Raw genomic sequence first — 26,860 nt, 5'->3', positions numbered from 1 at the left:
AGCCTAAGAAGCCTTTCAAGTTTATCAATACAGTTGCGGACATGCCTGAGTTTCTACCGATGGTTAACGAATTCTGGTCGGAGACTTAGCCTTTGTTCAACTCTACTTCTGCTCTTTTCAAGCTTTCAAAAAATATTAAAGGCTCTAAAGCCTGCGATTAAGAAACTGGTAAAGAGAAAGTAGGAGATATATAAAAAAATACAAAGGAGGTCTTCTCAAAGCTCTGTGAACGCCAGACCAAGACGATGCAAGATCCTACCCAGCTTAATATGGAGGCTGAGTCCGTATTTCTGAACAGATGGTCTTTCCTCTCGAGATTGGAGGAGAAAGTTCTGAGTCAAAAAGCTAAGATTCATTGGTTAGGAGTTTGAGATGGTAACAATAAAAACTTTCATAAGGCTGCAACAATCAGAGAGGTTCAAAATTCTATCAGAGACATTAAAAGAGCTGATGGCTCAATAGCAAATAAAAAAAGATATTAAAAAGGAAGCAATGGAGCATTTCACCAATTTCCAATCTCACACACCCCATGATTACAGAGGTGTAAGATTGGATGAGCTAAAAACTCTTCTGAATTATGATTGTGCGGAGGAAGACAAGAACATGCTAATTGGTGAGGTTCCAGGGGAAGAGATAAGGAGGGTTCTCTTTGGAATGGCAGCAGACAAGTCTACCGGCCCAGATGGTTACACCAGTGAGTTCTTCAAAGCTATTTGGGCTATCACCGGTGGGGACTTTGTTATTGCAGTGAAGTCTTTCTTTGATAAAGGGTTTCTCCCAAAAGGGATCAACTCAACAATATTGGCGCTTATCCCCAAGAAAGTTGAAGCCATTTCAATGAAAGACTACAAACCCATCTCCTGCTGCAACGTGATCTACAAGGTTATTTCAAAAATCTTGGCTAATCGTTTGAAAAGGTTGCTCCCTTCATTCATATCTTCGAACAAATCGGCATTTGTCAAGGATAGGCTGCTTATGGAAAATATTCTATTGGCATTTGAGCTTGTTTAAAACTATCACAAGGACACTGTCTCTGCACGATGTGCGGTTAAAATAGATATTTCGAAGGCTTTTGACTCAGTATAGTGGCCCTTTCTGCTCTCTGTTCTTTCAGCAATGAACCATCCAGAGAAATTCATCATATGGATCAAGAAATGCATAGAGCTGGCCTCCTTCTCCGTTCAAATTAATGTGGAGTTACCATGGTAGTTTAATAGCAAGAGGGGACTTCGTCAACTGCTCTCTCTCTCGCCATATCTATTTGTGATATGTATGCAAGTGCTGTCTGAGCTCCTAGATAAAGCCGCAAAAGAGAAGCGTATTGGCTTCCATCCATACTGTCAAGACCTGAGCCTCACTCACCTCTGTTTCGCTGATGGTGTTCTAGTTTTCTCAGACAGAAAGAAAGCTCTATTTAAGGCATCCTGAAAGTATTTCAAGATTACGCGACAGTTTCTGCTCTGAATATCAGCCTAGAGAAGTCTACTCTCTACATGGCGGGTGTTACTCAGGATGATAGCATCGCAATCCTGGATCAGTTCCCATTTGAAACAGGTTCTCTCCCGGTCAGATATCTATGCCTTCCATTGATGTAAAAAAAATGTCACTAAATGATTATGCTCCCCTGCTTTCGAGAATAAGATCGAAGATCAGCTCCTGGACAGCTCGACACCTTTCTTTTTCTGGTAGACTGCAGCTGATTGTCTCGGTAATAGATAGCTTGACAAACTTTTGGAGGTCAGCTTTCAGGCTTCCAAACCAGTGTATTCAGGAAATCAACAGCATCTCGTCAGCCTTCCTCTGGTGAGGTCATGTTATGTCCACTCAGAAAGCTAAGATAGCTTGGTCAGATGTTTGCACACCAAAGGATGAAGGAGGGTTAGGGCTGAGATCTCTGGAGGAAGCTAACAAAGTCTCCTGTTTAAAATTGATATGGTGCATTCTCTCTGCTAGGACTGCTTTGGGGGGTCAATGGATTCACAAGTATCTTATCAGAAAAGGTTCTTTCTGGAGTGTGAAAGACACAAGCTCTTTAGGTTCTTGGATGTGGAAGAAAATTCTAAAGCTTCAACCCTTAGCCTCGCAACTTACAAAAGTTAACATCCGAAATGGTTCAGTGACATCATTCTGGAATGATCACTGGTCTTCCTTGGGTAAGCTACTTGATCTAACAGGAGAAAGAGGTTGCATTGATCTCGGTATCCCGATAAACGCCACAGTGGAAAGGGCTGTTAAGGCTTATCCATGTAGAAAACACAGAACCTCTGTCTTGATGCAAATTGAGCAGGAAATTATGGGACTACGTCGCCCCGGCCTTGTCCAGGAGGACGATATTTGTCTTTGGAAGAGGGAGAATGGTGATTTTCATCCGGTTTTCTCCACTTCTCAGACATGGCACCTCACTCGATCTCAGTCACCAAAGATTCCATGGCATAGAGGAGTTTGGTGTCCTGAAGCTACTCCTAAGTACTCTTTCATTACATGGTTTGCAATGCATAACAGATTGTCGACCGGAGACCGGATCCTCAGGTGGAACCCTCAAGCTGTTTCTTCTTGCTGGCTATGTAACTCGTCTGTAGAAACTAGAGACCACTTGTTCTTTGAGTGTTCCTATTCTGCGGAAGTCTGGAGAGGAACCACAAAAGACTTGGCCGGTCCTGGCTGTTCGAATCAATGGACTCTTCTGATTCAAAAGCTGGCGACAGGGCTGCATGGGAGAACCTTGAGCTTTTTGTTCAGATACTCGTTTCAAGCAGTGGCCTATGCTATATGGTTTGAGAGGAATGCTCTTCGAGTTGCGGAGCCTCCAAAGCCCCCTAATCTGATAATTCTCTATCTGGACAAGTTGGTTCGGAACAGAATATCATCTTTGAGAAGAACAGTGGGGAGTAAGCACGAGAAGGCCATGGCAATCTGGTTTGGGAGGAGATAAACTTCGGTTTCTTTCAAATTCCATTCTAAAATCCAAAAACTTTGTCCCTTTTGTAGATAAAAAATAGCATTAGCTTGTACAAAGGTTTTTGAAGTGAATAAATTTAAAATTCTTTCAAAAAAAAAAATAGCTTCTCTTCGAATAAAATTTACAACATACAATACCATGACAGATGGTTTTACTTGCAGTACAGATTTTCAGATAGTTTTTATATTGATCAATCTGCAGAAGCTACAATATCAGAAATAAAATCCTAATATGATATTAAAATAATTGATGAGAGTAGGAAATATGTTCGTAAAGATTTAGTATTTTATAATTTTATGAGAATAAAAATGCAAAATGCAAAGATATAAATAGGGAAATTGTTTTTTAGGCCAAAAAATGATAACTATGTCCTATTAGGCTAAAAATATTTGTACCATTTTTTTCCTCTAATATCATTTAGTATTTTCCAAAATAAATCAAATAAATAGTTTTACAAACAAAAAAAATTCAAAAAATAGTAACTACTGATGAAATTACCTATTTCAATTTATTGGTATTTTTTTTAGTTTTAAAAATGTATAAATCATAATTTCATATTTTGTTCTACAAAAAGTAGAATTGACATTTTACACAGTAGAAAATGTAATCTACTTTTTCATTGAATATAATATGTTTAGAATACATGATCTACGTAAATAATAGTAATCTAAAAAAGTTTGGAAAACACATTCCATGCTTAACCTATCGCTCTAAAATCTGTAGAATCTGGAATCTACACATTACTATAAATCTAAAACCTGTAGAAATCAGAATCTACACATTGCTATAAATCTAAAACAAGTAGAAATCGATTTCAAACATGTTTACTTCGTTCTACATATAGTAGAATACAAATTCTACGGATAATGATAATCAGTTCCAAAAATATGGGAAGAGAATATTTGGACATATTCAGTTTTCTTATATTTATTAAATCGATTTTATTAAAAGAAAAAAGAAAATCGTGATTAATAAAATTAAATTTTAAATTAAAAAAAAAAACTAAAACATCGATTTGGAAACTTCTTCTCACGCGATCTTCTTCTCCCCTTTGTTCTTCAAGGAGAAGAGGAAAATGAGTTTGATTGATTAGAAATTGAGGTTTAAGAGTTCAGCTCGTGTTTGTTCGGTTCAAATCAAGTGGGAATCAAACCGGATTTAACCGATGAAAACTAGGAAATCGATTTGGAAGACTTACATGGGCACGGGATCGATCGATCCTGAAGATGCGACCGATCGAAGTGGGATCGAGCTTTTGCGATCGGCTGACCTGGGCTTTGTCGATCAGCATATGCTCCGCATATTTTTGTTGTTCTAGATATATTTCTCAAGAACAACCGATTCAGATCGAACGGTTTCTTACAGGATCGATCGACCCCTTTGAGAAAAAGAATTCGAACTTTAGGCTTTTTTTGGGGATTTTTAATAATTTTTAAAATTATTTTAGTTAAATATTATATTTTAATATTTAATAATTGTTTTATTAATTGTAATTTCAAATTTTTAATTGAAATTAAGGGCAATATTGCCATTTTGAAATTATTTAGACTAATAGGACATAAAGTATATGAGATTAGCCTAATAGGACATAGTTATCAATTTTTGGCCTAAAAAACAATTTTCCCATAAATAGAATTTACTTAGCTTTCTAAAATTCTATGGAATGTAAATTTGTAAACCGTGGTATTGAGTAGCATTTTTAACGTTAAAACCCTTCAACTAACTGTGATATGTATGCAAGTTCTGTCTGAGCTCCTAGATAAACCTCCAAACTAACTTTAATTAATGAATTAAACCTTATCAGGTCATAATTACCATTACTACTGGCAAATCTTTAGTTTGGGAGTTTCTACATTAAAGAAACATAGTTGAGACCATTAAAAATCGAAAAAGAAAAAAAAATATAATAAAATTTATCTAAAGATTTTATTATTACATTTTTATTAGATAAGATATAATTTCTATTATATTTTCTTGTTTTTTTTTATATTTTTAACCTTTTAATAATTTTATTACAGGTAAATCTCTATTACATTTTTATTAGATAAGACATAATTTTTATTATATTTTTATACATTTTTAACCTTTTAATAGTTTTATTACAGGTAAATCTTTAGATAATTTTTATTATCTTTTCTGGGTTTTTACATTTTTAATTGATACATATATGATGTTGATGTTAGAAACCTATCAAACTCATATATTTACAAAAAAAAATTAAAAGTGCTAATTTTGAAAATGTAGGTTACTAATTTTTAGATAACATTATAAAACTTTTAATTTTTTGATTTTTTTGGATTTTTAACAGTAAAACCCCTAATATAGAAACCCCTAAACTAAAAATTTACCGGTAGTAATGGTAATTATGACCTATTAGATTCATTAAATAAAGTTAGTTTGAAGTTTTTTTTGTTAAATAAATAGTTTGGAAATTTTTTCCCAAAATAAACTTAGCCAAAGGGTTTTAAAGATAAAAATCTTATTGCAGTAATAGAGACAGTTTCAAATATATATATATATATTCAGTTTTTTCATCTTGGGTATCTTTTAATACACTGCAATAAAATCATATATGATGAACTCCTGTGAAATTACGTATGTCATCAAAAATATGTTTGAACGTTAAACAACAAACAAAACGATTATCTCCTTTCATTTTGTCACGGCTCCCACTGCTATTTATATTAGTCTGTATCATCTTTGAACCTGCCTATTCCACCTAAAAATTTGTAGATTTTGTAAATAAAGTTTGTACTATTTATTTCCAAACTTAAAATTATAAAACAGTCAAAATTTATAAATTGTAAATAATACTCTTGATTAAATTGAGACGCTTCAGATTTGCTTCCCGGAGTTCAACATCACTTATGTTCCACGAGCGCGAAATCAGTTTTCAGATATTTTAGCTAAGACTGCTAGATCTTTCCATAGGAAGTTATATTTTATTGGTTGTTCAATTCCGGTCTGGTTACTCAGACCACCTCAAGCTTGAATAATATAATAGCTTTTGAACGTCAAAAAAAAAAAAAAAACGTGGAGACAGGGTGTAGTGTAGTGGCTAACAAACTTATAGTAGTAGTTTAGTCTTTGTACAATATTCTTTTTTATGACTCTCCTATAGAAAATTCTATAAATATCCACTAAAACGCCATAATTTATCTCCACCCTTCTCAAAGAATATAAACACACTACTACTTGAGATTTTGTTTCAGATTTTTCTGGTACACAAACAAATGGCTCCAAGAACCTCTCTTGCACTCTTCCTTTTCCTTAACCTCCTCTTCTTCACTTACACTACTGCTCAAGGCACTTGTCCTAGAAATGCCCTTCAGATCGGTGCTTGCACTAATGTGCTCAATGCAATTGACTTAACATTAGGAAACCCACCGCCACCAGTACCGCCGTGCTGCTCGCTCATTGCAGGCTTGGCTGACCTTGAGGCTGCAGTCTGTCTCTGTACCGCGCTGGACGTTAACGTTCTTGGCAACAACGTTCACCTTCCCATCGATATCAGCGTACTTTTAAATGCTTGTAGCAGATTTGCTCCACCAAGTTTCCAATGCCCGTAAGTTGAATACGTATGAGATATCTGAAGACATACCGAAAAAATAAAGGTTGAACTTGTTGCCTGTAGTCTTTTGCTTTTAAACTGGTGATTTCTTTTGTATTTGTAACTTTCTTCGATTGAATAAAATGATGAGTGTAACGTTCTCATGCAATAATGGGTTTGTGTGTGTAATCGCCATGTTCGTTGCCCTTTTACTTCATTGTTCTACCTTACCTTCGTTTGTAAAACGTTTCGTTCGAATTTGATTAATAAAAGCTTCAATCGGTGTTATTGTCTATATCGGGCTTATATGTGAATCGAAAAAAGCAAGGTAAAGTTATACGATCTCACTGAACACAACACGGTTTAGTAATTCCGTTGTAAGCATTAATTAATGGCATGTGCTTAATTTTTGGTAACAAAATGGAAACAAAATACTCCTTCTGTTTCATAAAGTTACATATTATATAGAAAAAAAATTTGTTTCAAAATGATCTATTTTCTGGATTTTCAATGCATGTTTTATTATCTAATTGCAAACTTAAAAAAATTTAATTGTACTTATTAGAGTTTTATTGACTTAAAATTATGGGAAAAAATAATCACAAAAATTATGAAAATTAATGTGTTTTATTAACATGTATAAAAAATCTAAAATATGTAACATTTTAAAACGGAGGAGAGTATCTCGAGCTTAATTGAGCTGAATACATTTTGGCTCTACTTTGATCGAACTATCTCCAAACCAAAATTGTTGTCATAAAAGGGAAGAAATATATGTAGTCGCTATTACATTACTTTAATACACTTTTATCAAACTACATAATAGTACAGTTAATATTACTATTTTCTAGATAACTACAAACTTGTTGTACTGGTACTAAAGGACGAAATCGTGATGTTATAAAAGAAATATGTATGCAAGAATTTTTTTTTTTGGCAAATGTGCATCAGTTTTGTGAAGAAATAGAACAATGGTCTCGCTCCAGTACCGTTGACGATCTAAAAAGGTTAAAAGGATATCATGGTTTGATTCTAACTCTATATCCATGTGGTATAAGAATACCAAGTTAAAAATTATGTGTCACTAAGAGCATTTTTAACTATCTTATTATATAAATTATAATTATTGATTATAAGATGATACTTGAATATTTGTTTAGAAATATAGCTAGGGCGCGAATGGAGTGTGCGATGTAACCGATGATCTCATCACTTATTTTTATGGCAAAGAATTTGATATATTCTTTAGTTTTGGGGTTCCATGGCTATCAAGGTTTGTGATTTGAGATGAGCTATGGTTTGGACTAGTTCTTGTTGAAGATTAAAAACCAGATAAAGCGAATATATGGGTTTCAAGTATCATAATATCAGGTTTCTACGGGTTTGACTGGCATTTCACTGAGGTTTCTAAGCCGGATTCGTGTCCGTGTCCTCTTCTCTAGTCTTTGATCTCTCTTTTAAAGGTCTTAAGAGTGGAACATAATGGAAACGTGATCTCTGATGAGGTTCATATGTCTATATGATAGTATTAAATGTTTCGACCTCCTTTATATTGTAGTTTCAAAGTATCAGCTCGGCATGGACCCATTGACGGTTTAGAGGGAGTGCCAACAGTGCATTTGCACAGGACCCACTCTACTTTTAACAAATTTCTTTTACTAGTTAAAGCCTTAAAATTTTGAAAACTTGTAAAAAAACCATAAAATTTAATACTATACATAAATCCTCCCAAAATATATATTTCGGCTCAGGCCCATTTTCAAAGTGAGCCGGCCCTGATGGACCGTCTCTTGAGCTCGCCATGGACCGTCTCTTGCGCTCGGCATTGGGCATGGAACTTGGTGGGCCCATTGTCGCCTTATGGGTTTCAAGGACACTCGTTCGGGTTCTCGGAACACTAATACAGGAAGTCTATTCATGAAAAGGCATGGTTTGTTTTGGAACTGTCGATGTATTATTGCTCTCGTTGAAACTTAATAATATATATTATTGACAACATACGGATATTAATTGTATGATAAGTCCGTCCATATGGCATGGATATATATAACAAATGAAAAATGAAGCCATGAATGTTTCTTCATGTGAGATTATGCTTAGACTAAATAATGATACTAGTCTGCCAATGAAATAGAATTCGTCGAAAGATAATATATGTCCATGTCGTGAACAACCTATCATGAAGGAATAAAGAACAATTATTCCATTCTAATCACTCTTACAGATTGAGATTGGTATAGTAGGTTGAGGGTGCGACGTAGCACATATATAATTTTAACGAAATTATTTATCCCTGTAATTATATAATGAAGCCAAAAAATTTAAAGTGTTAGTCTATGATAAATCATTATAAATATTTAATATAATTTTATTACATATTTATTGATAAATGAAATAAGTAAAGGCAATCATTATGAAAACTTCATGAACAAAAATATTTCAATTTAATTTTCTCTTTTTCTCTTTTGAATATTTTTTTAATCAGCCAGAATTGTATATTCTCTATTTGAACGATATTTCTCTCTTTTTTTGTCGCTCTGTGTAGACAAAAAGCAAAGTAAAAAACTAGTTCCGTTCTGGCTCTGGTTGGTGCCGGAGGTTTCCTCCTCCAACCATAATTTTCTTTCTCATTTTTCTTTCTATCCATCTGCTTAACCCTAGTCCATAAGCAAGTTTTTTATGCTTGTCGAGATTTTATATGAAGAATTGTGTGAGGTCGATGGTGACAGCAACATGCATTTTATGGCGCAGCAACAAGACTCATAGTGTGATGGATGCGGAAGGGCTGGCTTTTAGGGCTGAAGTGAGCCGTCAGATTTGGTTTTTGGTTTTTGGTTTTTAGAGATCTGGCACGTCATTCAAGTCAACGGCGCCTGAACCGGTAACATGCTTCCTCCACCATATATGTACCTTCGTCTTTGGCAGTGGGAGCTTCCGGAAGAGAGGTATGACGTCTGGTGAAAAGTGGTTCGTTCTGCATCCTCATAATGTAATTGGGTCTTCTGTTCTGAACGGTGGTACGAGCTTCAAATCTCTTGAAATTATTTTTGGACTGGTATGTACCTGTTTTCAAGGCCCAACTTTTGTTTCATTTCAGACTCATTGGTCCCGTCTTGTTGGCTATTGGTTTGAGATTTTAATAAGCGGTTATATTGGATCTAATCTAGGAACACACCTTTGGTGTCAAGTTGTCAATACATGAATATCACTCTAATCTTTTTGGCTACAATCAACTATGTAGAAAATTATAGTCTTAATTAGGTCTAGTCCATCGATAGATTTTGTCTTTGTAACTGTGAGGTGCAGGAGACATTTTATTACTTACGATTTTGGCTGAATGAATTGGTTCTCGTTTATGTCTTTTGTTAAGTGCACACTTCAGGGCAATTAGGTATCGTAGGAAGCCCTTGAATTCTTCTAAGTATTACTATTTTGATCCTATTTGTGTGATGGTGGTCGAAACCTCTTGTAAAGTATATGATAGCATACCATGATTTAGTGAATATACATTGATGTTTGAGCCAAAGAAAAATTCATGAACAATAACTCCATGTGCAGCTCTGTTCATAACATTGATTCCTCTCCCATGACTCCAGGTGCAGCTCTCTCTTCATAATATTGATTCTCCCATAACATGGATGACATCTGAATTACACTTACACTCATAATAAGTAGATTCTTTTCGAATAAAATTTGCAACATACAATACCAAGACAGATGGTTCTACTTTTCATATAGTTTTTATATTGATTAATCTGCAGAAGCTACAATATCAGAAATAAAACCCTAAATATTATATGAAAATAATTGATGAGAGTAGGAAATATGTTCGTAACGATTTAGTATATTAGAATTTTATGAGAACAAAAATTTAAAATGCATAGATATAAATAAATAGAATTAACTTAGCTTTCTTAAATTCTATGGAACGTAAATTTGTAAACTGTGGTATTGAGTAATATATAGCCAGTTTCAAGTATAGTATATATGTGGTCAGTTTCTTCATTTTTCTTGAATAGTCATGATATTTTAAACCAAGATATGGTCGATCTTGTGTATCTTTTGATACACTGCAATAAAATCATATATAATGAACTCATGTGAAATTACGTATGTCATCAAAAATATGTTTGTCACGGCTCCCACTGCTATTGATATTAGTCTGTATCATCTTTGAACCTGCGGCTTCACATAAACATTTGTAGATTTTGTAAATTAAGATTGTACTATTTATTTCTAAACTTCAAATTATAAAACAGTCAAAAGTTATAAATCGTAAATAATATTCTTGATTATATGTTTTGTTTAAACGTGGAGACAGGGTAGAGTGGCTAACAAACTTATAATAGTAGTTTACTCTACTCTATAATTTGTACAATATTCCTTTTTATGATTTGCCAACTAATTCAGACAATAACTGTTGCGTCTACTTATTATAGTCGACTCATAAATTTGAAAAAAAAAAAAAAGTCAACCAATCTCTTGTAGAAACCAATTTATGACTCTCCTATACAAAATTCTATAAATATCCACTAAAACGCCATAATTTATCTCCACTCTTCTCAAAGAATATAAACACACTACTACTTCCTGAGATTTTGTTTCAGAGTTTTTCTGGTACACAAACAAATGGCTCCAAGAACCTCTCTTGCACTCTTCCTTTTCCTTAACCTCCTCTTCTTCACTTACACTACTGCTCAAGGCACTTGTCCTAGAAATGCCCTTCAGATCGGTGCTTGCACTAATGTGCTCAATGCAATTGACTTAACATTAGGAAACCCACCGCCACCAGTACCGCCGTGCTGCTCGCTCATTGCAGGCTTGGCTGACCTTGAGGCTGCAGTCTGTCTCTGTACCGCGCTCGACGTTAACGTTCTTGGCATCAACGTTCACCTTCCCATCGATATCAGCGTACTTTTAAATGCTTGTAGCAGATTTGCTCCACCAAGTTTCCAATGCCCGTAAGTTGAATACGTATGAGATATCTGAAGACATACCGAAAAAATAAAGGTTGAACTTGTTGCCTGTAGTCTTTTGCTTTTAAACTGGTGATTTCTTTTGTATTTGTAACTTTCTTCGATTGAATAAAATGATGAGTGTAACGTTCTCATGCAATAATGGGTTTGTGTGTGTAATCGCCATGTTCGTTGCCCTTTTACTTCATTGTTCTACCTTACCTTCGTTTGTAAAACGTTTCGTTCGAATTTGATTAATAAAAGCTTCAATCGGTGTTATTGTCTATATCGGGCTTATATGTGAATCGAAAAAAGCAAGGTAAAGTTATACGATCTCACTGAACACAACACGGTTTAGTAATTCCGTTGTAAGCATTAATTAATGGCATGTGCTTAATTTTTGGTAACAAAATGGAAACAAAATACTCCTTCTGTTTCATAAAGTTACATATTATATAGAAAAAAAATTTGTTTCAAAATGATCTATTTTCTGGATTTTCAATGCATGTTTTATTATCTAATTGCAAACTTAAAAAAAATTAATTGTACTTATTAGAGTTTTATTGACTTAAAATTATGGGAAAAAATAATCACAAAAATTATGAAAATTAATGTGTTTTATTAACATGTGTAAAAAATCTAAAATATGTAACATTTTAAAACGGAGGAGAGTATCTCGAGCTTAATTGAGCTGAATACATTTTGGCTCTACTTTGATCGAACTATCTCCAAACCAAAATTGTTGTCATAAAAGGGAAGAAATATATGTAGTCGCTATTTTTTTTTTTGGTAGGAATATGGGAGAGTGACTCCCAATTTATTTAAAAAAGAAACCCAAACTTCAGCTTACAAGACGAGTTTGTCGTGGCCACAACGGTCCAGCAACATCCTCATGAACTAAAACAGCGACCTCAATCGGGGCCACAACAAAACTATGAAAACCAAACGGAAGAGTAAATGCAAGGTTAGCCAAACCATCAGCTAAGCGGTTTGCTTCCCTATATACATGAACAAATCGGACTAGCCAGTCCCTTGTCAAGAAGCCATGGCACAAGCGTACCAGGAAAGACAGCGGATGAGTGTCCCCAATCCCTATCGTAAGAAACTCCATCACCATCATAGAGTCGACCTCTACCTCCAGCCTTCTCACCCCTTTCTCCCAAGCAACCACTAAACCATAGTACACACCCCATAACTCCGCTAATGGTGCCGTACAGCTACCTATATTAATCGCAAAACCGCCACACCACTCGCCTTCTCCGTTTCGCAGTGCTCCCCCTGCAGCCGCCGGCCCCGGGTTCCCATGTGATGCCCCGTCCGTGTTCAGTTTCATCCACCCCACACAAGGTGGCTTCCATCCCACCATTATCTCAACCATATGTCTCTCCTTTATGTGAGCATTCTCTGTTCTATTTGCTATTATAACTCCCTTAGCCAAGTCACGTAAGAACTTGACTCTATCTCTCCACAGTCGGGTATCACCAAATACATTTCCACATCTCCACTTCCATCCCCACCATAGAGTCAAAGCGAATATAGTAGCCCACGGAACACCACCACCTGCATTGTTATCACATAGGTTCTTATATAACCATTCCAGTAATGGCATTCTGAAGAAAGCCTCCCTTTTCATTCGCGGAACAAATCTCTCCCATATACCTTTTATCGCAGGACAATCACGTAACACATGTATTATAGTCTCAATTCCTCCTCTGCAAACCTGGCATAAGTCAGTCCCACTCAGGTGCCTTCGATGTCTCTCTGCATTTGTCATGATTGCTTGGTTTTCCACTAGCCAGAGGAACATTCGAACTCTCTCAGGTGCTACAACACGCCACATAGATCGAAAGAAACTCCCCATCTGCGGTCTTGGATTTTCATCTCTTGTAAGCAAGGTGTATGCAGACTTCACCGTAAACTGCCCATTTGGAGTCTGCCCCCATGCCAAACGATCCTTTGCTCCAGTAACAGTATCCACTACTACTGCCATAAGCTCTAGTCTTCTCTCAGCTGTTACAAACGGGGTAATTCTATCAAAATCCCAACCTCCACCTTCCCCCCACATATCTCTAACTGTTATATCTTCATATCCTTCTGGAAGCCCTGCAATCACTTCAGTCATGAGTGGTTGGCCTGCTATCCAACTATCCGTCCAGAACCTGATATTCCTCCCATTACCAGTGATCCAACTATGGCCCACAAGAACCACTTCTCTTATCCCCATTACCACACTTTTCCATGTTGACGAGCTAGAGCTACTCCCTACCATCCAATCTGTGTCATGTATGTCCCCCACCCCGTACTTACTTCGTAAAACATTGGCCCATAAGCTCTCAGTATCGTGTAACAGACGCCATCCCACTTTAGCTAACAAGGCTTTGTTCATATCTCTCGACACCCTGATCCCCAAACCTCCAGACGCCTTCGGTTTGCATATTTTATCCCAAGAGACTAAGTGTTGTCCACTTCCCCACACAAAGCTCCTCGCTAGGCTATCAAGCTTCTCCAGTATACCCACTGGCATGCTAATCGTACTCATCGTATGCACCGGGATTGATGACAGGACCGACTTTGTCAATGTTACCCTTCCTGCGAGGCTTAATGTTTGTTTCTTCCATCCTGCTAGCCGTGAAGCTACTTTCTCCAGTACCTCTCCAAAAGTATCTTTATTAATTCTTTTCTGTAGTATCGGCATCCCCAAGTATTTTCCCAGCTCCTTTGTTGATGCAATACCACTTTCTCTGCTTATTCTCTCTTCTCTTCCTCTAGAGACATTATTAGAAAAGAAAATCTTTGATTTCTGGAGGCTTACTTTCTGACCAGAGGCTTTACAAAACTTCTCCAACACTTTCCTGATCACTCGAATCTGCGTCACCGATGCCTCTGCAAACAGGATTAGATCATCTGCGAAGCAAATGTGAGATAGCTGTGGACCACCTCTCGACAATCTTATCGGTTTCCATCTTTTATCCTCCACTGCTTTCTCAATCAGTTGACATAATCTCTCCATGCATAAGACAAACAAGTACGGGGACAGTGGATCACCTTGTCGCAGTCCTCTTGATGGCTTAAACGGCTCAGATTTTTCCCCATTCCACAAAATACACATTGATGGTCCAGACACACATTACATAATCCTCTTGACCCAATTCTCAGACAAACCAGCAGCCCTTAGTGTATCTTCTAGAAAATCCCAACGCAGCCTATCATAGGCTTTCTCCAAATCCAGTTTCAACAGCATCCAACCCTTGCGGCCTTGCTTCTTTTTCATCGAATGAACAGCTTCCTGAACCACAACAATGTTATCCGCACTCAATCTGCCCGGGATGAAACTAGACTGAGCAGGACCAATCAGTTTAGGCATAATACTCTTCAGTCTCCCTACCATGGCCTTCGTGATAGTTTTAAACAACACATTGCAGAGACTTATAGGTCGAAACTGAGTAATATACTCAGGTTTCGTCACTTTCGGAATTAGCACCACGAGTGCATCATTAGTATTCTCCGGCAACTTCCCCGTCTCAAAGAAAAGAAGGACAAACCTGATCACAGATGCACCAACAGTCTCCCAGCACTTCTGATAGAAAACTGGTTGAAACCCATCCGGACCTGGTGCCTTGAAGCTGCCCATAGCTCTCACCGCCTTCTCTACTTCCTCCGGAGAAAACGTTTTGTCAAGATCCATTCTCTCTTGTCTTGTAAGCCCCACAAATCTCCTCTCCATTAGCATTTGTGTGTCTGTATCCACGTCTTCCAGAGAATATAGTTTTCTGAAATAATCCACTGCTAGCTTCTCAAGTTCTTTTGCATCTGATACCCACTGAATTTCATCTTTCTTTAGCATCTCCACTCGATTTCGCTTTCTCCTAATAATTGTCGACATATGAAAGAACTTGGTATTTCTATCTCCATGCACACACCACTTCTCCCGCGACTTTTGGAGCCAGAGCACTTCTTCTTGCTCGAGGACGATCTCCAGTTCTTTTAGTAGCTCTCCCTCCTTTACCAAGATATCATCAGAGAGGTCTTGCTCAATTTTATCTTGTGTCTCTGTAATCTGCCTCAACAAATCCTCTTTCCTTCTTTGGATATTTCCAAAAACTTCTCTGTTCCACTTTCGGAGTGTCACTTCCAACCTCTGCAAAGCCTCTCTTGTATCAATATCACGATCCCATGAAGCTGTTAGCAAGTCTTGAAACTCATTGTGTTGTAGCCATGCCGCCTCAAAACGAAATGGACGTCGACGTGCATCACTCTTAACCTCCGGTGTGAGCTGTAGATACAAAGGAGCGTGGTCTGATGCTAAGAAAGGTAAATGCCTCACACTTGCCTCCTGCCACCTGAGTCTAGACTGGGCACAACATAGTATTCTATCCAGCCTCTTCGCTACAAATGTGCTTTCAGTTTTCCCTCTTTTCCATGTGAACTGGTTGCCATGAAAGCCCATATCAATCAGTGACATATCATTTATCCAATCACCAAACTTTAGAGAATCCTCAGACAATCTCCCATTCCCACCACTCCTTTCATCTATCCTCACTATTGTATTAAAGTCTCCCCCAACGAACACCGGTCCCTCCGCATTACGCAAAACTTCTTCTAAAGCAGCCCATAAACCACTTCTACGGCTTGGTGAAGGGGCCGCATACACAACAACCAGATTAATCACCTCTGCTCCGTTCCCTATTCGAGCATGTATAAACTGATCCGACGACTTGACCACCTCAAGCTCTCCTATCTCCTCCCTCCATAACAGCCATAAACCTCCACTCTGGCCACACGCATCCACCCGAAACGAGTTCTCAAACCCTAGACCACGACAAATCCGGCCTGCCGCTTCTCCACCAGCATGAGTTTCAAAAACAGCAAGTATATCTGTCTTGAACTTCTTCACCAAATATCTAATCGATCTTCTAAATTGGGGTTTATTTGCCCCCCGGCAATTCCACAGAATGCACTTCATCAGATCTTTATAATCAATAGATAGAATCACCGGGGCAAAATGTTATGCCTCCACACTCTCCAGGACTTCTCGTCCTTGGCTCGCACTAGCTTCTGCCTCATTCAATTTCAGATTCTCCATCTCTGAAAATTGCACCTGAGTGTTGTTTTTATCGTACACATGCCCAGCATTCTTCTCATTTCTGTCTAGCTCCCCATCTCCTGCGAAAACACCACCTGGTCGGCCGACATTTTCCTTCTCTACTCGTAGTCTCTTCCCTCTCGCCGACAAGCCACTCTCCCCACTTATTGGGCCAAACACCAAACCCCGCATAGGCCCAATATTTCTCAGTTTGGTCTTATGAGGATTCAGGCCTCTCATGTTGCTAATCTTCTTATCTTTTGGACCCAATCGAGCAGGCTGTCGGTTCCCTCTGTTCCCATTCTTTCCAAACGAGAATTCCTTCCCAGCCTCTTTGCTCGCTCCTTCAGAAACTATATTAGTAGTATTCTCATTTTCTTTATTCTCTTCTCTATTCCCACTCTCCTCCACTTGTTCCTCCATATCCTCCTCCACATTCAACCCTCCAAACCTATTTGAAACCCTTATGTCCTCCGACATATTCTCTTGACGAACCCCTCGACTTTTACTACCGATCAACGTCTTGTTTCCTACCATCTCCCTACTTTCATTACTCCGCAGTGTAACTCCTCTCTGCCCATTCTGAGTTAGCCCTTTCCTCGCCTGTCTCACTAGGGTAAAATCTGTATCCATACCTGCAACCTCCGTACTCTTTTGTGTCCTGTCCACTGGAACAACCGCATTTATAGGAGTTTCCTCCAGTACCTTACGTGGGCATGAATGGGCTAGATGTCCATACATACCACATGACGAGCAGATCGTCGAGATTCCTTCATATGATACGCAGTACCTCTCACCATTAATCATCACTGTCCCTTTCAATGGCTTATTCAGGTTAACCTCCACACAAATTCTCGCAAATCTAGCTCTTTCGACTTTTAACGTGGTGCAGTCAACCTTGATCGGTTTTCCTAACCCCTTGGCAATCCCCATCAGTATCGTTTTATGATAAAAATTAACTGGGATATGTGCTAAACGAACCCAAACCGGTGTCGTAACTATCTCGTCCCTCAGCGGATCAAACTCGGGCGTCCATGCTTGCACCATAAGGTAACTCCCAAAAGCCCTCCATGGGCCACCTGATAGCGCATTCATATACTCCTCCTCTACTCCAAAACGAACCATGAAAAAATTCTTCGGGAGATCCATCACAAACATTGATCCCGCAGGTTTCCATAGCTCCTTCAACCTTCTCGTTAAGCTCAATAATGGGATACTCCTCCCCAAGACCTTAACAATCATACATCTCTTCCATAAACCATTCATAGCACTCAAAACCTCCTGTCCAATCGTTATCACCGGTTCTCCATCCTCACCATTAGGGAACTCTAGTTTCAGATTTGCTTCCACAAAAGTCTCGTCCACAATTTCCTCCGGTACAGGCATCCCTCCTTCATTGCACCCTAATACCTTCTTCACCCAAGAGCCTGGAGCATCCGGTAGATCTCCGGGCGGTCTCCCATGCTCCCCGATCTCCTCCATATTCTCATCCTGCACTTCCTCACCCAAAACCCTAAAATCACCCCCCAAAGCCCTAGCCGTCATATTGTAGTCGCTATTACATTACTTTAATACACTTTTATCAAACTACATAATAGTACAGTTAATATTACTATTTTCTAGATAACTACAAACTTGTTGTACTGGTACTAAAGGACGAAATCGTGATGTTATAGAAGAAATATGTATTTATATATATGTATGCAAGAATTTTTTTTTTGGCAAATGTGCATCAGTTTTGTGAAGAAATAGAACAATGGTCTCGCTCCAGTACCGTTGACGATCTAAAAAGGTTAAAAGGATATCATGGTTTGATTCTAACTCTATATCCATGTGGTATAAGAATACCAAGTTAAAAATTATGTGTCACTAAGAGCATTTTTAACTATCTTATTATATAAATTATAATTATTGATTATAAGATGATACTTGAATATTTGTTTAGAAATATAGCTAGGGCGCGAATGGAGTGTGCGATGTAACCGATGATCTCATCACTTATTTTTATGGCAAAGAATTTGATCTATTCTTTAGTTTTGGGGTTCCATGGCTATCAAGGTTTGTGATTTGAGATGAGCTATGGTTTGGACTAGTTCTTGTTGAAGATTAAAAACCAGATAAAGCGAATATATGGGTTTCAAGTATCATAATATCAGGTTTCTACGGGTTTGACTGGCATTTCACTGAGGTTTCTAAGCCGGATCCGTGTCCGTGTCCTCTTCTCTAGTCTTTGATCTCTCTTTTAAAGGTCTTAAGAGTGGAACATAATGGAAACGTGTCTATATGATAGTATTAAATGCTTCGACCTCTTTTATATTGTAGTTTCAAAGTATCAGCTCGGCATGGACCCATTGCCGGTTTAGAGGGAGTGCCAACAGTGCATTTGCACAGGGTCCACTCTACTTTTAACAAATTTCTTTTACTAGTTAGGGCCTTAAAATTTTGAAAACTTGTAAAAAAACCATAAAATTTAATACTATACATAAATCCTCCCAAGATATATATTTCGGCTCAGGGCCCATTATCAAAGTGAGCCGGCCCTGATGGACCGTCTCTTGAGCTCGCCATGGACCGTCTCTTGCGCTCGGCATTGGGCATGGAACTTGGTGGGCCCATTGTCGCCTTATGGGTTTCAAGGACACTCGTTCGATCGGGTTCTCGGAATACTAATACAGGAAGTCTATTCATGAAAAGGCATGGTTTGTTTTGGAACTGTCGATGTATTATTGCTCTCGTTGAAACTTAATAATATATATTATTGACAACATACGGATATTGTATGATAAGTCCGTCCATATGGCATGGATATATATAACAAATGAAAAATGAAGCCATGAATGTTTCTTCATGTGAGATTATGCTTAGACTAAATAATGATACTAGTCTGCCAATGAAATAGAATTCGTTGAAAGATAATATATGTTCATGTCGTGAACAACCTATCATGAAGGAATAAAGAACAATTTATCCATTCTAATCACTCTTACAGATTTGATATTGGTATAGTAGGTTGAGGGTGCGACGTAGCACATATATAATTTTAACGAAATTATTTATCCCTGTAATTATATAATGAAGCCGCATAAATTTAAAGTGTTAGTCTATGATAAATCATTATAAATATTTAATATAATGTTATTACATATTTATTGATAAATGAAATAAGTAAAGGCAATCATTATAAAAATTTCATGAACAAAAATATTTCAATTTAATTTTCTCTTTTTCTCTTTTGAATATTTTTTAATCAGCCAGAATTATCTCTTCTGTATTTGAACGATATTTCTCTTTTTTTTGTCGCTCTGTGTAGACAAAAAGCAAAGTAAAAAGTTAGCTCCGTTCTGGCTCTGGTTGGTGCCGGAGGTTTCCTCCTCCAACCATAATTTTCTCTCATTTTTCTTTCTATCCATCTGCTTAACCCTAGTCCATAAGCAAGTTTTTTATGCTTGTCGAGATCTTATATGAAGAATTGTGTGAGGTCGATGGTGACAGCAACATGCATTTTATGGCGCAGCAACAAGATTCAGTGTGATGGATGCGGAAGGGCTGGCTTTTAGGGCTGAAGTGACCCGTCAGATTTGGTTTTTGGTTTTCAGAGATCTGGCACGTCATTCACGTCAACGGTGCCTGAACCGGTAACATGCTTCCTCCACCATATATTTACCTTCGTCTTTGGCGGTGGGAGCTTCCGGAAGAGAGGTATGACGTCTGGTGAAAAGTGGTTCGTTCTGCATCCTATAATGTAATTGGGTCTTCTGTTCTGAACGGTGGTACGAGCTTCGAATCTCTTGAAATTACTTTTGGACCAGTATGTACCTATTTTCAAGGCCTAACTTTCGTTTCATTTCAGACTCATTGGTCCCGTCTTGTTGGCAATGGGTTCGAGATTTTAATAAGCGGTTATATTAGATCTAATCTAGGAACACACCTTTGGTGTCAAGTTTTCAATACATGAATATCACTCTAATATTGTTGGCTACAATCAACTATGTAGAAAATTATAGTCTTAATTAGGTCTAGTCCATCGATAGATTTTGTCTTTGTAACTGTGAGGTGCATGAGACATTTTATTACTTACGATTTTGGCTGAATGAATTGGTTCTCGTTTATGTCTTTTGTTAAGTGCACACTTCAGGGCAATTAGGTATCGTAGGAAGCCCTTGAATTCTTCTAAATATTACTATTTTGATCCTATTTGTGTGATGGTGGTCGAAACCTCTTGTAAAGTATATGATAGCATACCATGATTTAGTGAATATACATTGATGTTTGAGCCAAAGAAAAATTCATGAACAATAACTCCATGTGCAGCTCTGTTCATAACATTGATTCCTCTCCCATAACTCCAGGTGCAGCTCCCTCTTCATAATATTGATTCTCCCATAACATGGATTACATCTGAATTACACTTACACTCATAATAAGTAGATTCTTTTCGAATAAAATTTGCAACATACAATACCAAGACAGATGGTTCTACTTTTCATATAGTTTTTATATTGATTAATCTGCAGAAGCTACAATATCAGAAATAAAACCCTAAATATTATATGAAAATAATTGAGGAGAGTAGGAAATATGTTCGTAACGATTTAGTATATATTAGAATTTTATGAGAACAAAAATTTAAAATGCATAGATATAAATAAATAGAATTAACTTAGCTTTCTTAAATTCTATGGAACGTAAATATGTAAACTGTGGTATTGAGTAATATAGCCAGTTTCAAATATAGTATATATGTGGTCAGTTTCTTCATTTTTCTTGAATAGTCATGATATTTTAAACCAAGATATGGTCGATCTTGTGTATCTTTTGATACACTGCAATAAAATCATATATAATGAACTCATGTGAAATTACGTATGTCATCAAAAATATGTTTGAACGTTAAACAACAAACAAAACGATTATATCTTTTCATTTTGTCACGGCTCCCACTGCTATTGATATTAGTCTGTATCATCTTTGAACCTGCGGCTTCCACATAAACATTTGTAGATTTTGTAAATTAAGATTGTACTATTTATTTCTAAACTTCAAATTATAAAACAGTCAAAAGTTATAAATCGTAAATAATATTCTTGATTATATGTTTTGTTTAAACGTGGAGACAGGGTAGAGTGGCTAACAAACTTATAATAGTAGTTTACTCTACTCTATAATTTGTACAATATTCCTTTTTATGATTTGCCAACTAATTAGACAATAACTATTGCGTCTACTTATTATAGTCGACTCATAAATATGAAAAAAAAAAGTCAACTAATCTCTTGTAGAAACCAATTTATGACTCTCCCACAGAAAATTCTATAAATATCCACTATAACCCCCATAATTTATCTCCACCCTTCTCAAAGAATATAAACACACTACTACTTCCTGAGATTTTGTTTCAGAGTTTTTCTGGTACACAAACAAATGGCTCCAAGAACCTCTCTTGCACTCTTCCTTTTCTTTAACCTCCTCTTCTTCACTTACACTACTGCTCAAGGCACTTGTCCTAGAAATGCCCTTCAGATCGGTGCTTGCACTAATGTGCTCAATGCAATTGACTTAACATTAGGAAACCCACCGCCACCAGTACCGCCGTGCTGCTCGCTCATTGCAGGCTTGGCTGACCTTGAGGCTGCAGTCTGTCTCTGTACCGCGCTCGACGTTAACGTTCTTGGCATCAACGTTCACCTTCCCATCGATATCAGTGTACTTTTAAATGCTTGTAGCAGATTTGCTCCACCAAGTTTCCAATGCCCGTAAGTTGAATACGTATGAGATATCTGAAGACATACCGAAAAAATAAAGGTTGAACTTGTTGCCTGTCGTCTTTTGCTTTTTAACTGGTGATTTCTTTTGTATTTGTAACTTCCTTCGATTGAATAAAATGACGAGTGTAACGTTCTCATGCAATAATGGGTTTGTGTGTGTAATCGCCATGTTCGTTGCCCTTTTACTTCATTGTTCTTCCTTACCTTCGTTTGTAAAACTTTTCGTTCGAATTTGATTAATAAAAGCTTCAATCGGTGTTGTTATCTATATCGGGCTTATATGTGTATCGAAAAAAGCAAGGTAAAATGATACGATCTCACTGAAAACAACACGGTTTAGTAATTCTGTTGTAAGCATTAATTAATGGCATGTGCTTAATTTTTGGTAACGAAATGGAAACAAAATACTCGTTCTGTTTCATAAAATTCCATATTATAGAAAAAAAATTTGTTTCAAAATGATCTAATTTTTGGATTTTCAATTCATGTTTTATTATCTAATTGCAAACTTCAAAAAACTTAAAATTATGGGAAAAATAATCACAAAAATTATGAAAATTAAAGTGTTTTATTAACATGTGTGAAAAGTCTAAAATATATAACATTTTGAAACGGGGGAGAGTATTTCTAGCTTAATTGAGCTGAATACATTTTGGCTCTACTCTGATCGAACTATCTCCAAACCAAAATTGTTGTCATAAAAGGGAAGAAATATATGTAGTCACTACTACATTACTTTAATACACTTTTATCAAACTACATAATAGTGCAGTTATTATTACTATAGATAACTACAAACTTGTTGTACTGGTAACTAAAAGACGAAATCGTGATGTTATAAAAGAAATATGTATTTATATATATGTATGCAAGAAATATTTTTTTTTTGGCAAATGTGCATCAGTTTTGTGAAGAAATAGAACAGTGGTCTCGCTCATGTGCCATTGACGATCTAAAAAGGTTAAAAGGATATCATGGTTTGATTCTAACTCTGTATCCATATGGTATAAGAATACCAAGTTATATAAAAATTATGTGTTGCTAAGAGCATTTTTAACTATCTTATTATATAAACTAGGTGCTGAGACCCCGCGCAAGCGCGGAGCTGGTTACTTTGGATATTGGTGGGGGGGGGGGGGGAGGGTATGATTTACGGGATGTTGGTGTTGTTTAAGATTTGTGCAAATTAAAGAATAAAATTTATCGGAAGTAAGACAACAAAATTGATCCTAGCTTTTGACGATTAACTCAAGTTAGAGACACCTCCCAAAATGGAAGGAAAATTCAAAAAGTATAATTAAGGTGAAATATAGAGAATATAAAAAAGCCCTAAACATGAAACAGAGAGCTAAACATGAAACAGAGAGCGTGGAACAACGGAAAGAGAAAGAGAAGAAGATGAAGAAGCTTAAAAAGACAGATATTATGATAGCGTAGCACCAACTTATTTGGAGATCCATATCAAGTTATCAACTTTGTATATATCCGTTGTTTGAATAAATACTCAAAGTTTCAAACTACTTGCATTACAAAATTATTTTATTTTTTCAAAATACACATTGTTTGCTAGTACTTGTTAGGGAGCTCAAGGACCGTAGTAGCATATTTTAAAGCTACACTAATTTTTATCGCTAAGATCACACATTGTCTACATCCTCAACGTTAGGACTTAGGATATTCCAAGTAACACTTCTCCTCGTCTTCCTCGTCACGGGTTCCATCTTCATCTTGTAAACTCCAAGTAACCATCTTCCAAAACGCAGCACTCCACTTCTCTTCCCTCTTTAGGCTTAGGGGTGGTTTGTGACAAAATCCAGCCGTTGGATTGAAACAGAGCTCTTATATTGGCTTTGTGGTTTATAAGAGTTTCAAGAATGGGGAAACTGGAAGCATCGTGGCGAGTGGCTCCCCTTCTAAGGAGATCTGCCTTTGTGTGAAATAGTTTAACAAAACATAAAGATTAAAATAGTTTAACAAAACATAAACGAAAGTTGACGTTTTTATATTATGAAAAAGTAATTGTGGGTTTAAAATGTTTGGGCTCAAATTATGTTGGGCTTTATGTCTAAAACATGATTTGAACTTAAAAACTAAAAATAAAAAAAACGTTAGGTTATCTTTCTTTTTTTTTCTCCGTCGTCGGGACAGCATGACCTGTGGGATCCCTGGCATGATTAGAGCTTAAGTTTGTGAGATTGGGGAGCGATAATAGTGTGATGTGTTATTGAAGAGGAGTTTACTTACATCAGTTAGGCTTCGTCCGCATCATTCCATTGTCGTCAGTCCTCGGGTGCTTCGTCGTCGTCGTCGGAATCTGCAAAAGAAAAGGTTTTAATTTGTTAAGTAAGATGTCTTTTATTTCTTTTAGATTCGGTTGCTAAAAACATAATTCATTCAGTTTTCCTGTTTTGTTTGGAGATTGCAGAGATGAAACCGTAGATCACAAAATCCTGTAAGAAAAACAGAGAAAAATCATTAGTTGTTCATAAAAAAACTTATAGACAAAACCAAAACAAAAAGATGAAGACATGTTTCATATATGAACAAAGAATAAGCAAAGAAGAGTTAAAGTGATAAAAAATAAATTAGAAACAATCATCACCAGTTCATCAAGGAGGAGAATGGTGATGCCCATAAACTCTCCATTCTTGTTAATGTTCCTGAAATCCTAGAATCGGATGAGCCGACCAACACTAACGCCGGAGGGAGTTGAAGGTGGAGTAGGGAACGACGGCTGAAGCGGCTGGAGCAGCTGGATAAGTCATTTTTGTGACAGATGTGAGAAAGTAAAGCGATTGAAAAACTGAGAAAGAAAAGTTTGAGACAAGATGGAGCTTTTACCTCGAGGGATTCTATATATATGAGAGCTCTGAAGGCGTTAGAGGAGAAACTAAGCGTTTGGTAGGCGCAAAACGTGCGTAGAGCCTTAAAGATTGACCATAATAGTTGATTGCCGGAAGGGGAATCGCAAACGACGAAGGAGATGGTGAAGATGGCGACTTCCCTAATCTTCTTAGCTTTGTCAGTATCACCACTTTGGTATGATTTACGGGATGTTGGTGTTGTTTAAGATTTGTGCAAATTAAAGAATAAAATTTATCGGAAGTAAGACAACAAAATTGATCCTAGCTTTTGACGATTAACTCAAGTTAGAGACACCTCCCAAAATGGAAGGAAAATTCAAAAAGTATAATTAAGGTGAAATATAGAGAATATAAAAAAGCCCTAAACATGAAACAGAGAGCTAAACATGAAACAGAGAGCGTGGAACAACGGAAAGAGAAAGAGAAGAAGATGAAGAAGCTTAAAAAGACAGATATTATGATAGCGTAGCACCAACTTATTTGGAGATCCATATCAAGTTATCAACTTTGTATATATCCGTTGTTTGAATAAATACTCAAAGTTTCAAACTACTTGCATTACAAAATTATTTTATTTTTTCAAAATACACATTGTTTGCTAGTACTTGTTAGGGAGCTCAAGGACCGTAGTAGCATATTTTAAAGCTACACTAATTTTCATCGCTAAGATCACACATTGTCTACATCCTCAACGTTAGGACTTAGGATATTCCAAGTAACACTTCTCCTCGTCTTCCTCGTCACGGGTTCCATCTTCATCTTGTAAACTCCAAGTAACCATCTTCCAAAACGCAGCACTCCACTTCTCTTCCCTCTTTAGGCTTAGGGGTGGTTTGTGACAAAATCCAGCCGTTGGATTGAAACAGAGCTCTTATATTGGCTTTGTGGTTTATAAGAGTTTCAAGAATGGGGAAACTGGAAGCATCGTGGCGAGTGGCTCCCCTTCTAAGGAGATCTGCCTTTGTGTGAAATAGTTTAACAAAACATAAAGATTAAAATAGTTTAACAAAACATAAACGAAAGTTGACGTTTTTATATTATGAAAAAGTAATTGTGGGTTTAAAATGTTTGGGCTCAAATTATGTTGGGCTTTATGTCTAAAACATGATTTGAACTTAAAAACTAAAAATAAAAAAAACGTTAGGTTATCTTTCTTTTTTTTTCTCCGTCGTCGGGACAGCATGACCTGTGGGATCCCTGGCATGATTAGAGCTTAAGTTTGTGAGATTGGGGAGCGATAATAGTGTGATGTGTTATTGAAGAGGAGTTTACTTACATCAGTTAGGCTTCGTCCGCATCATTCCATTGTCGTCAGTCCTCGGGTGCTTCGTCGTCGTCGTCGGAATCTGCAAAAGAAAAGGTTTTAATTTGTTAAGTAAGATGTCTTTTATTTCTTTTAGATTCGGTTGCTAAAAACATAATTCATTCAGTTTTCCTGTTTTGTTTGGAGATTGCAGAGATGAAACCGTAGATCACAAAATCCTGTAAGAAAAACAGAGAAAAATCATTAGTTGTTCATAAAAAAACTTATAGACAAAACCAAAACAAAAAGATGAAGACATGTTTCATATATGAACAAAGAATAAGCAAAGAAGAGTTAAAGTGATAAAAAATAAATTAGAAACAATCATCACCAGTTCATCAAGGAGGAGAATGGTGATGCCCATAAACTCTCCATTCTTGT

At 36.9% G+C, this 26,860-nt stretch overlaps 4 protein-coding genes across 4 annotated transcripts; 3 read left to right on the top strand and 1 right to left on the bottom strand.

Annotated features, from left to right (window-relative positions):
• Window positions 1–4,825: 4,825 nt before the first annotated feature.
• LOC103868143 (putative lipid-binding protein AIR1) lies at window positions 4,826–6,804 on the top strand. The gene has a single exon (XM_009146248.2). The coding sequence runs from the start codon at window positions 6,193–6,195 to the stop codon at window positions 6,526–6,528; it is 336 nt and encodes a 111-aa protein (XP_009144496.1). The 5' UTR covers window positions 4,826–6,192; the 3' UTR covers window positions 6,529–6,804.
• An 867-nt stretch (window positions 6,805–7,671) lies between these two features.
• On the top strand, window positions 7,672–11,750 carry LOC117132059 (putative lipid-binding protein AIR1). Its single transcript, XM_033285494.1, has one exon. It carries the CDS (start codon window positions 11,139–11,141, stop codon window positions 11,472–11,474), a length of 336 nt encoding a protein of 111 aa, XP_033141385.1. The 5' UTR covers window positions 7,672–11,138; the 3' UTR covers window positions 11,475–11,750.
• Window positions 11,751–16,436: 4,686 nt separating this feature from the next.
• Window positions 16,437–18,729, bottom strand: LOC103868394. Its single transcript, XM_009146498.3, has one exon. The coding sequence runs from the start codon at window positions 18,090–18,092 to the stop codon at window positions 16,470–16,472; it is 1,623 nt and encodes a 540-aa protein (XP_009144746.3). The 5' UTR covers window positions 18,093–18,729; the 3' UTR covers window positions 16,437–16,469.
• Window positions 18,730–18,742: 13 nt separating this feature from the next.
• Window positions 18,743–26,793, top strand: LOC117132058 (putative lipid-binding protein AIR1). Its single transcript, XM_033285492.1, has one exon. It carries the CDS (start codon window positions 21,969–21,971, stop codon window positions 22,302–22,304), a length of 336 nt encoding a protein of 111 aa, XP_033141383.1. The 5' UTR covers window positions 18,743–21,968; the 3' UTR covers window positions 22,305–26,793.
• The last annotated feature ends 67 nt before the right edge of the window (window positions 26,794–26,860 follow it).

This window comes from Brassica rapa, chromosome A02 (genome assembly GCF_000309985.2).
Source record: "Brassica rapa cultivar Chiifu-401-42 chromosome A02, CAAS_Brap_v3.01, whole genome shotgun sequence".
Taxonomy (NCBI): Eukaryota; Viridiplantae; Streptophyta; class Magnoliopsida; order Brassicales; family Brassicaceae; genus Brassica; species Brassica rapa.
The sequence above is the reverse complement of the archived record's forward strand: the minus strand, read 5'-3'. Positions and strand labels throughout refer to the sequence as shown.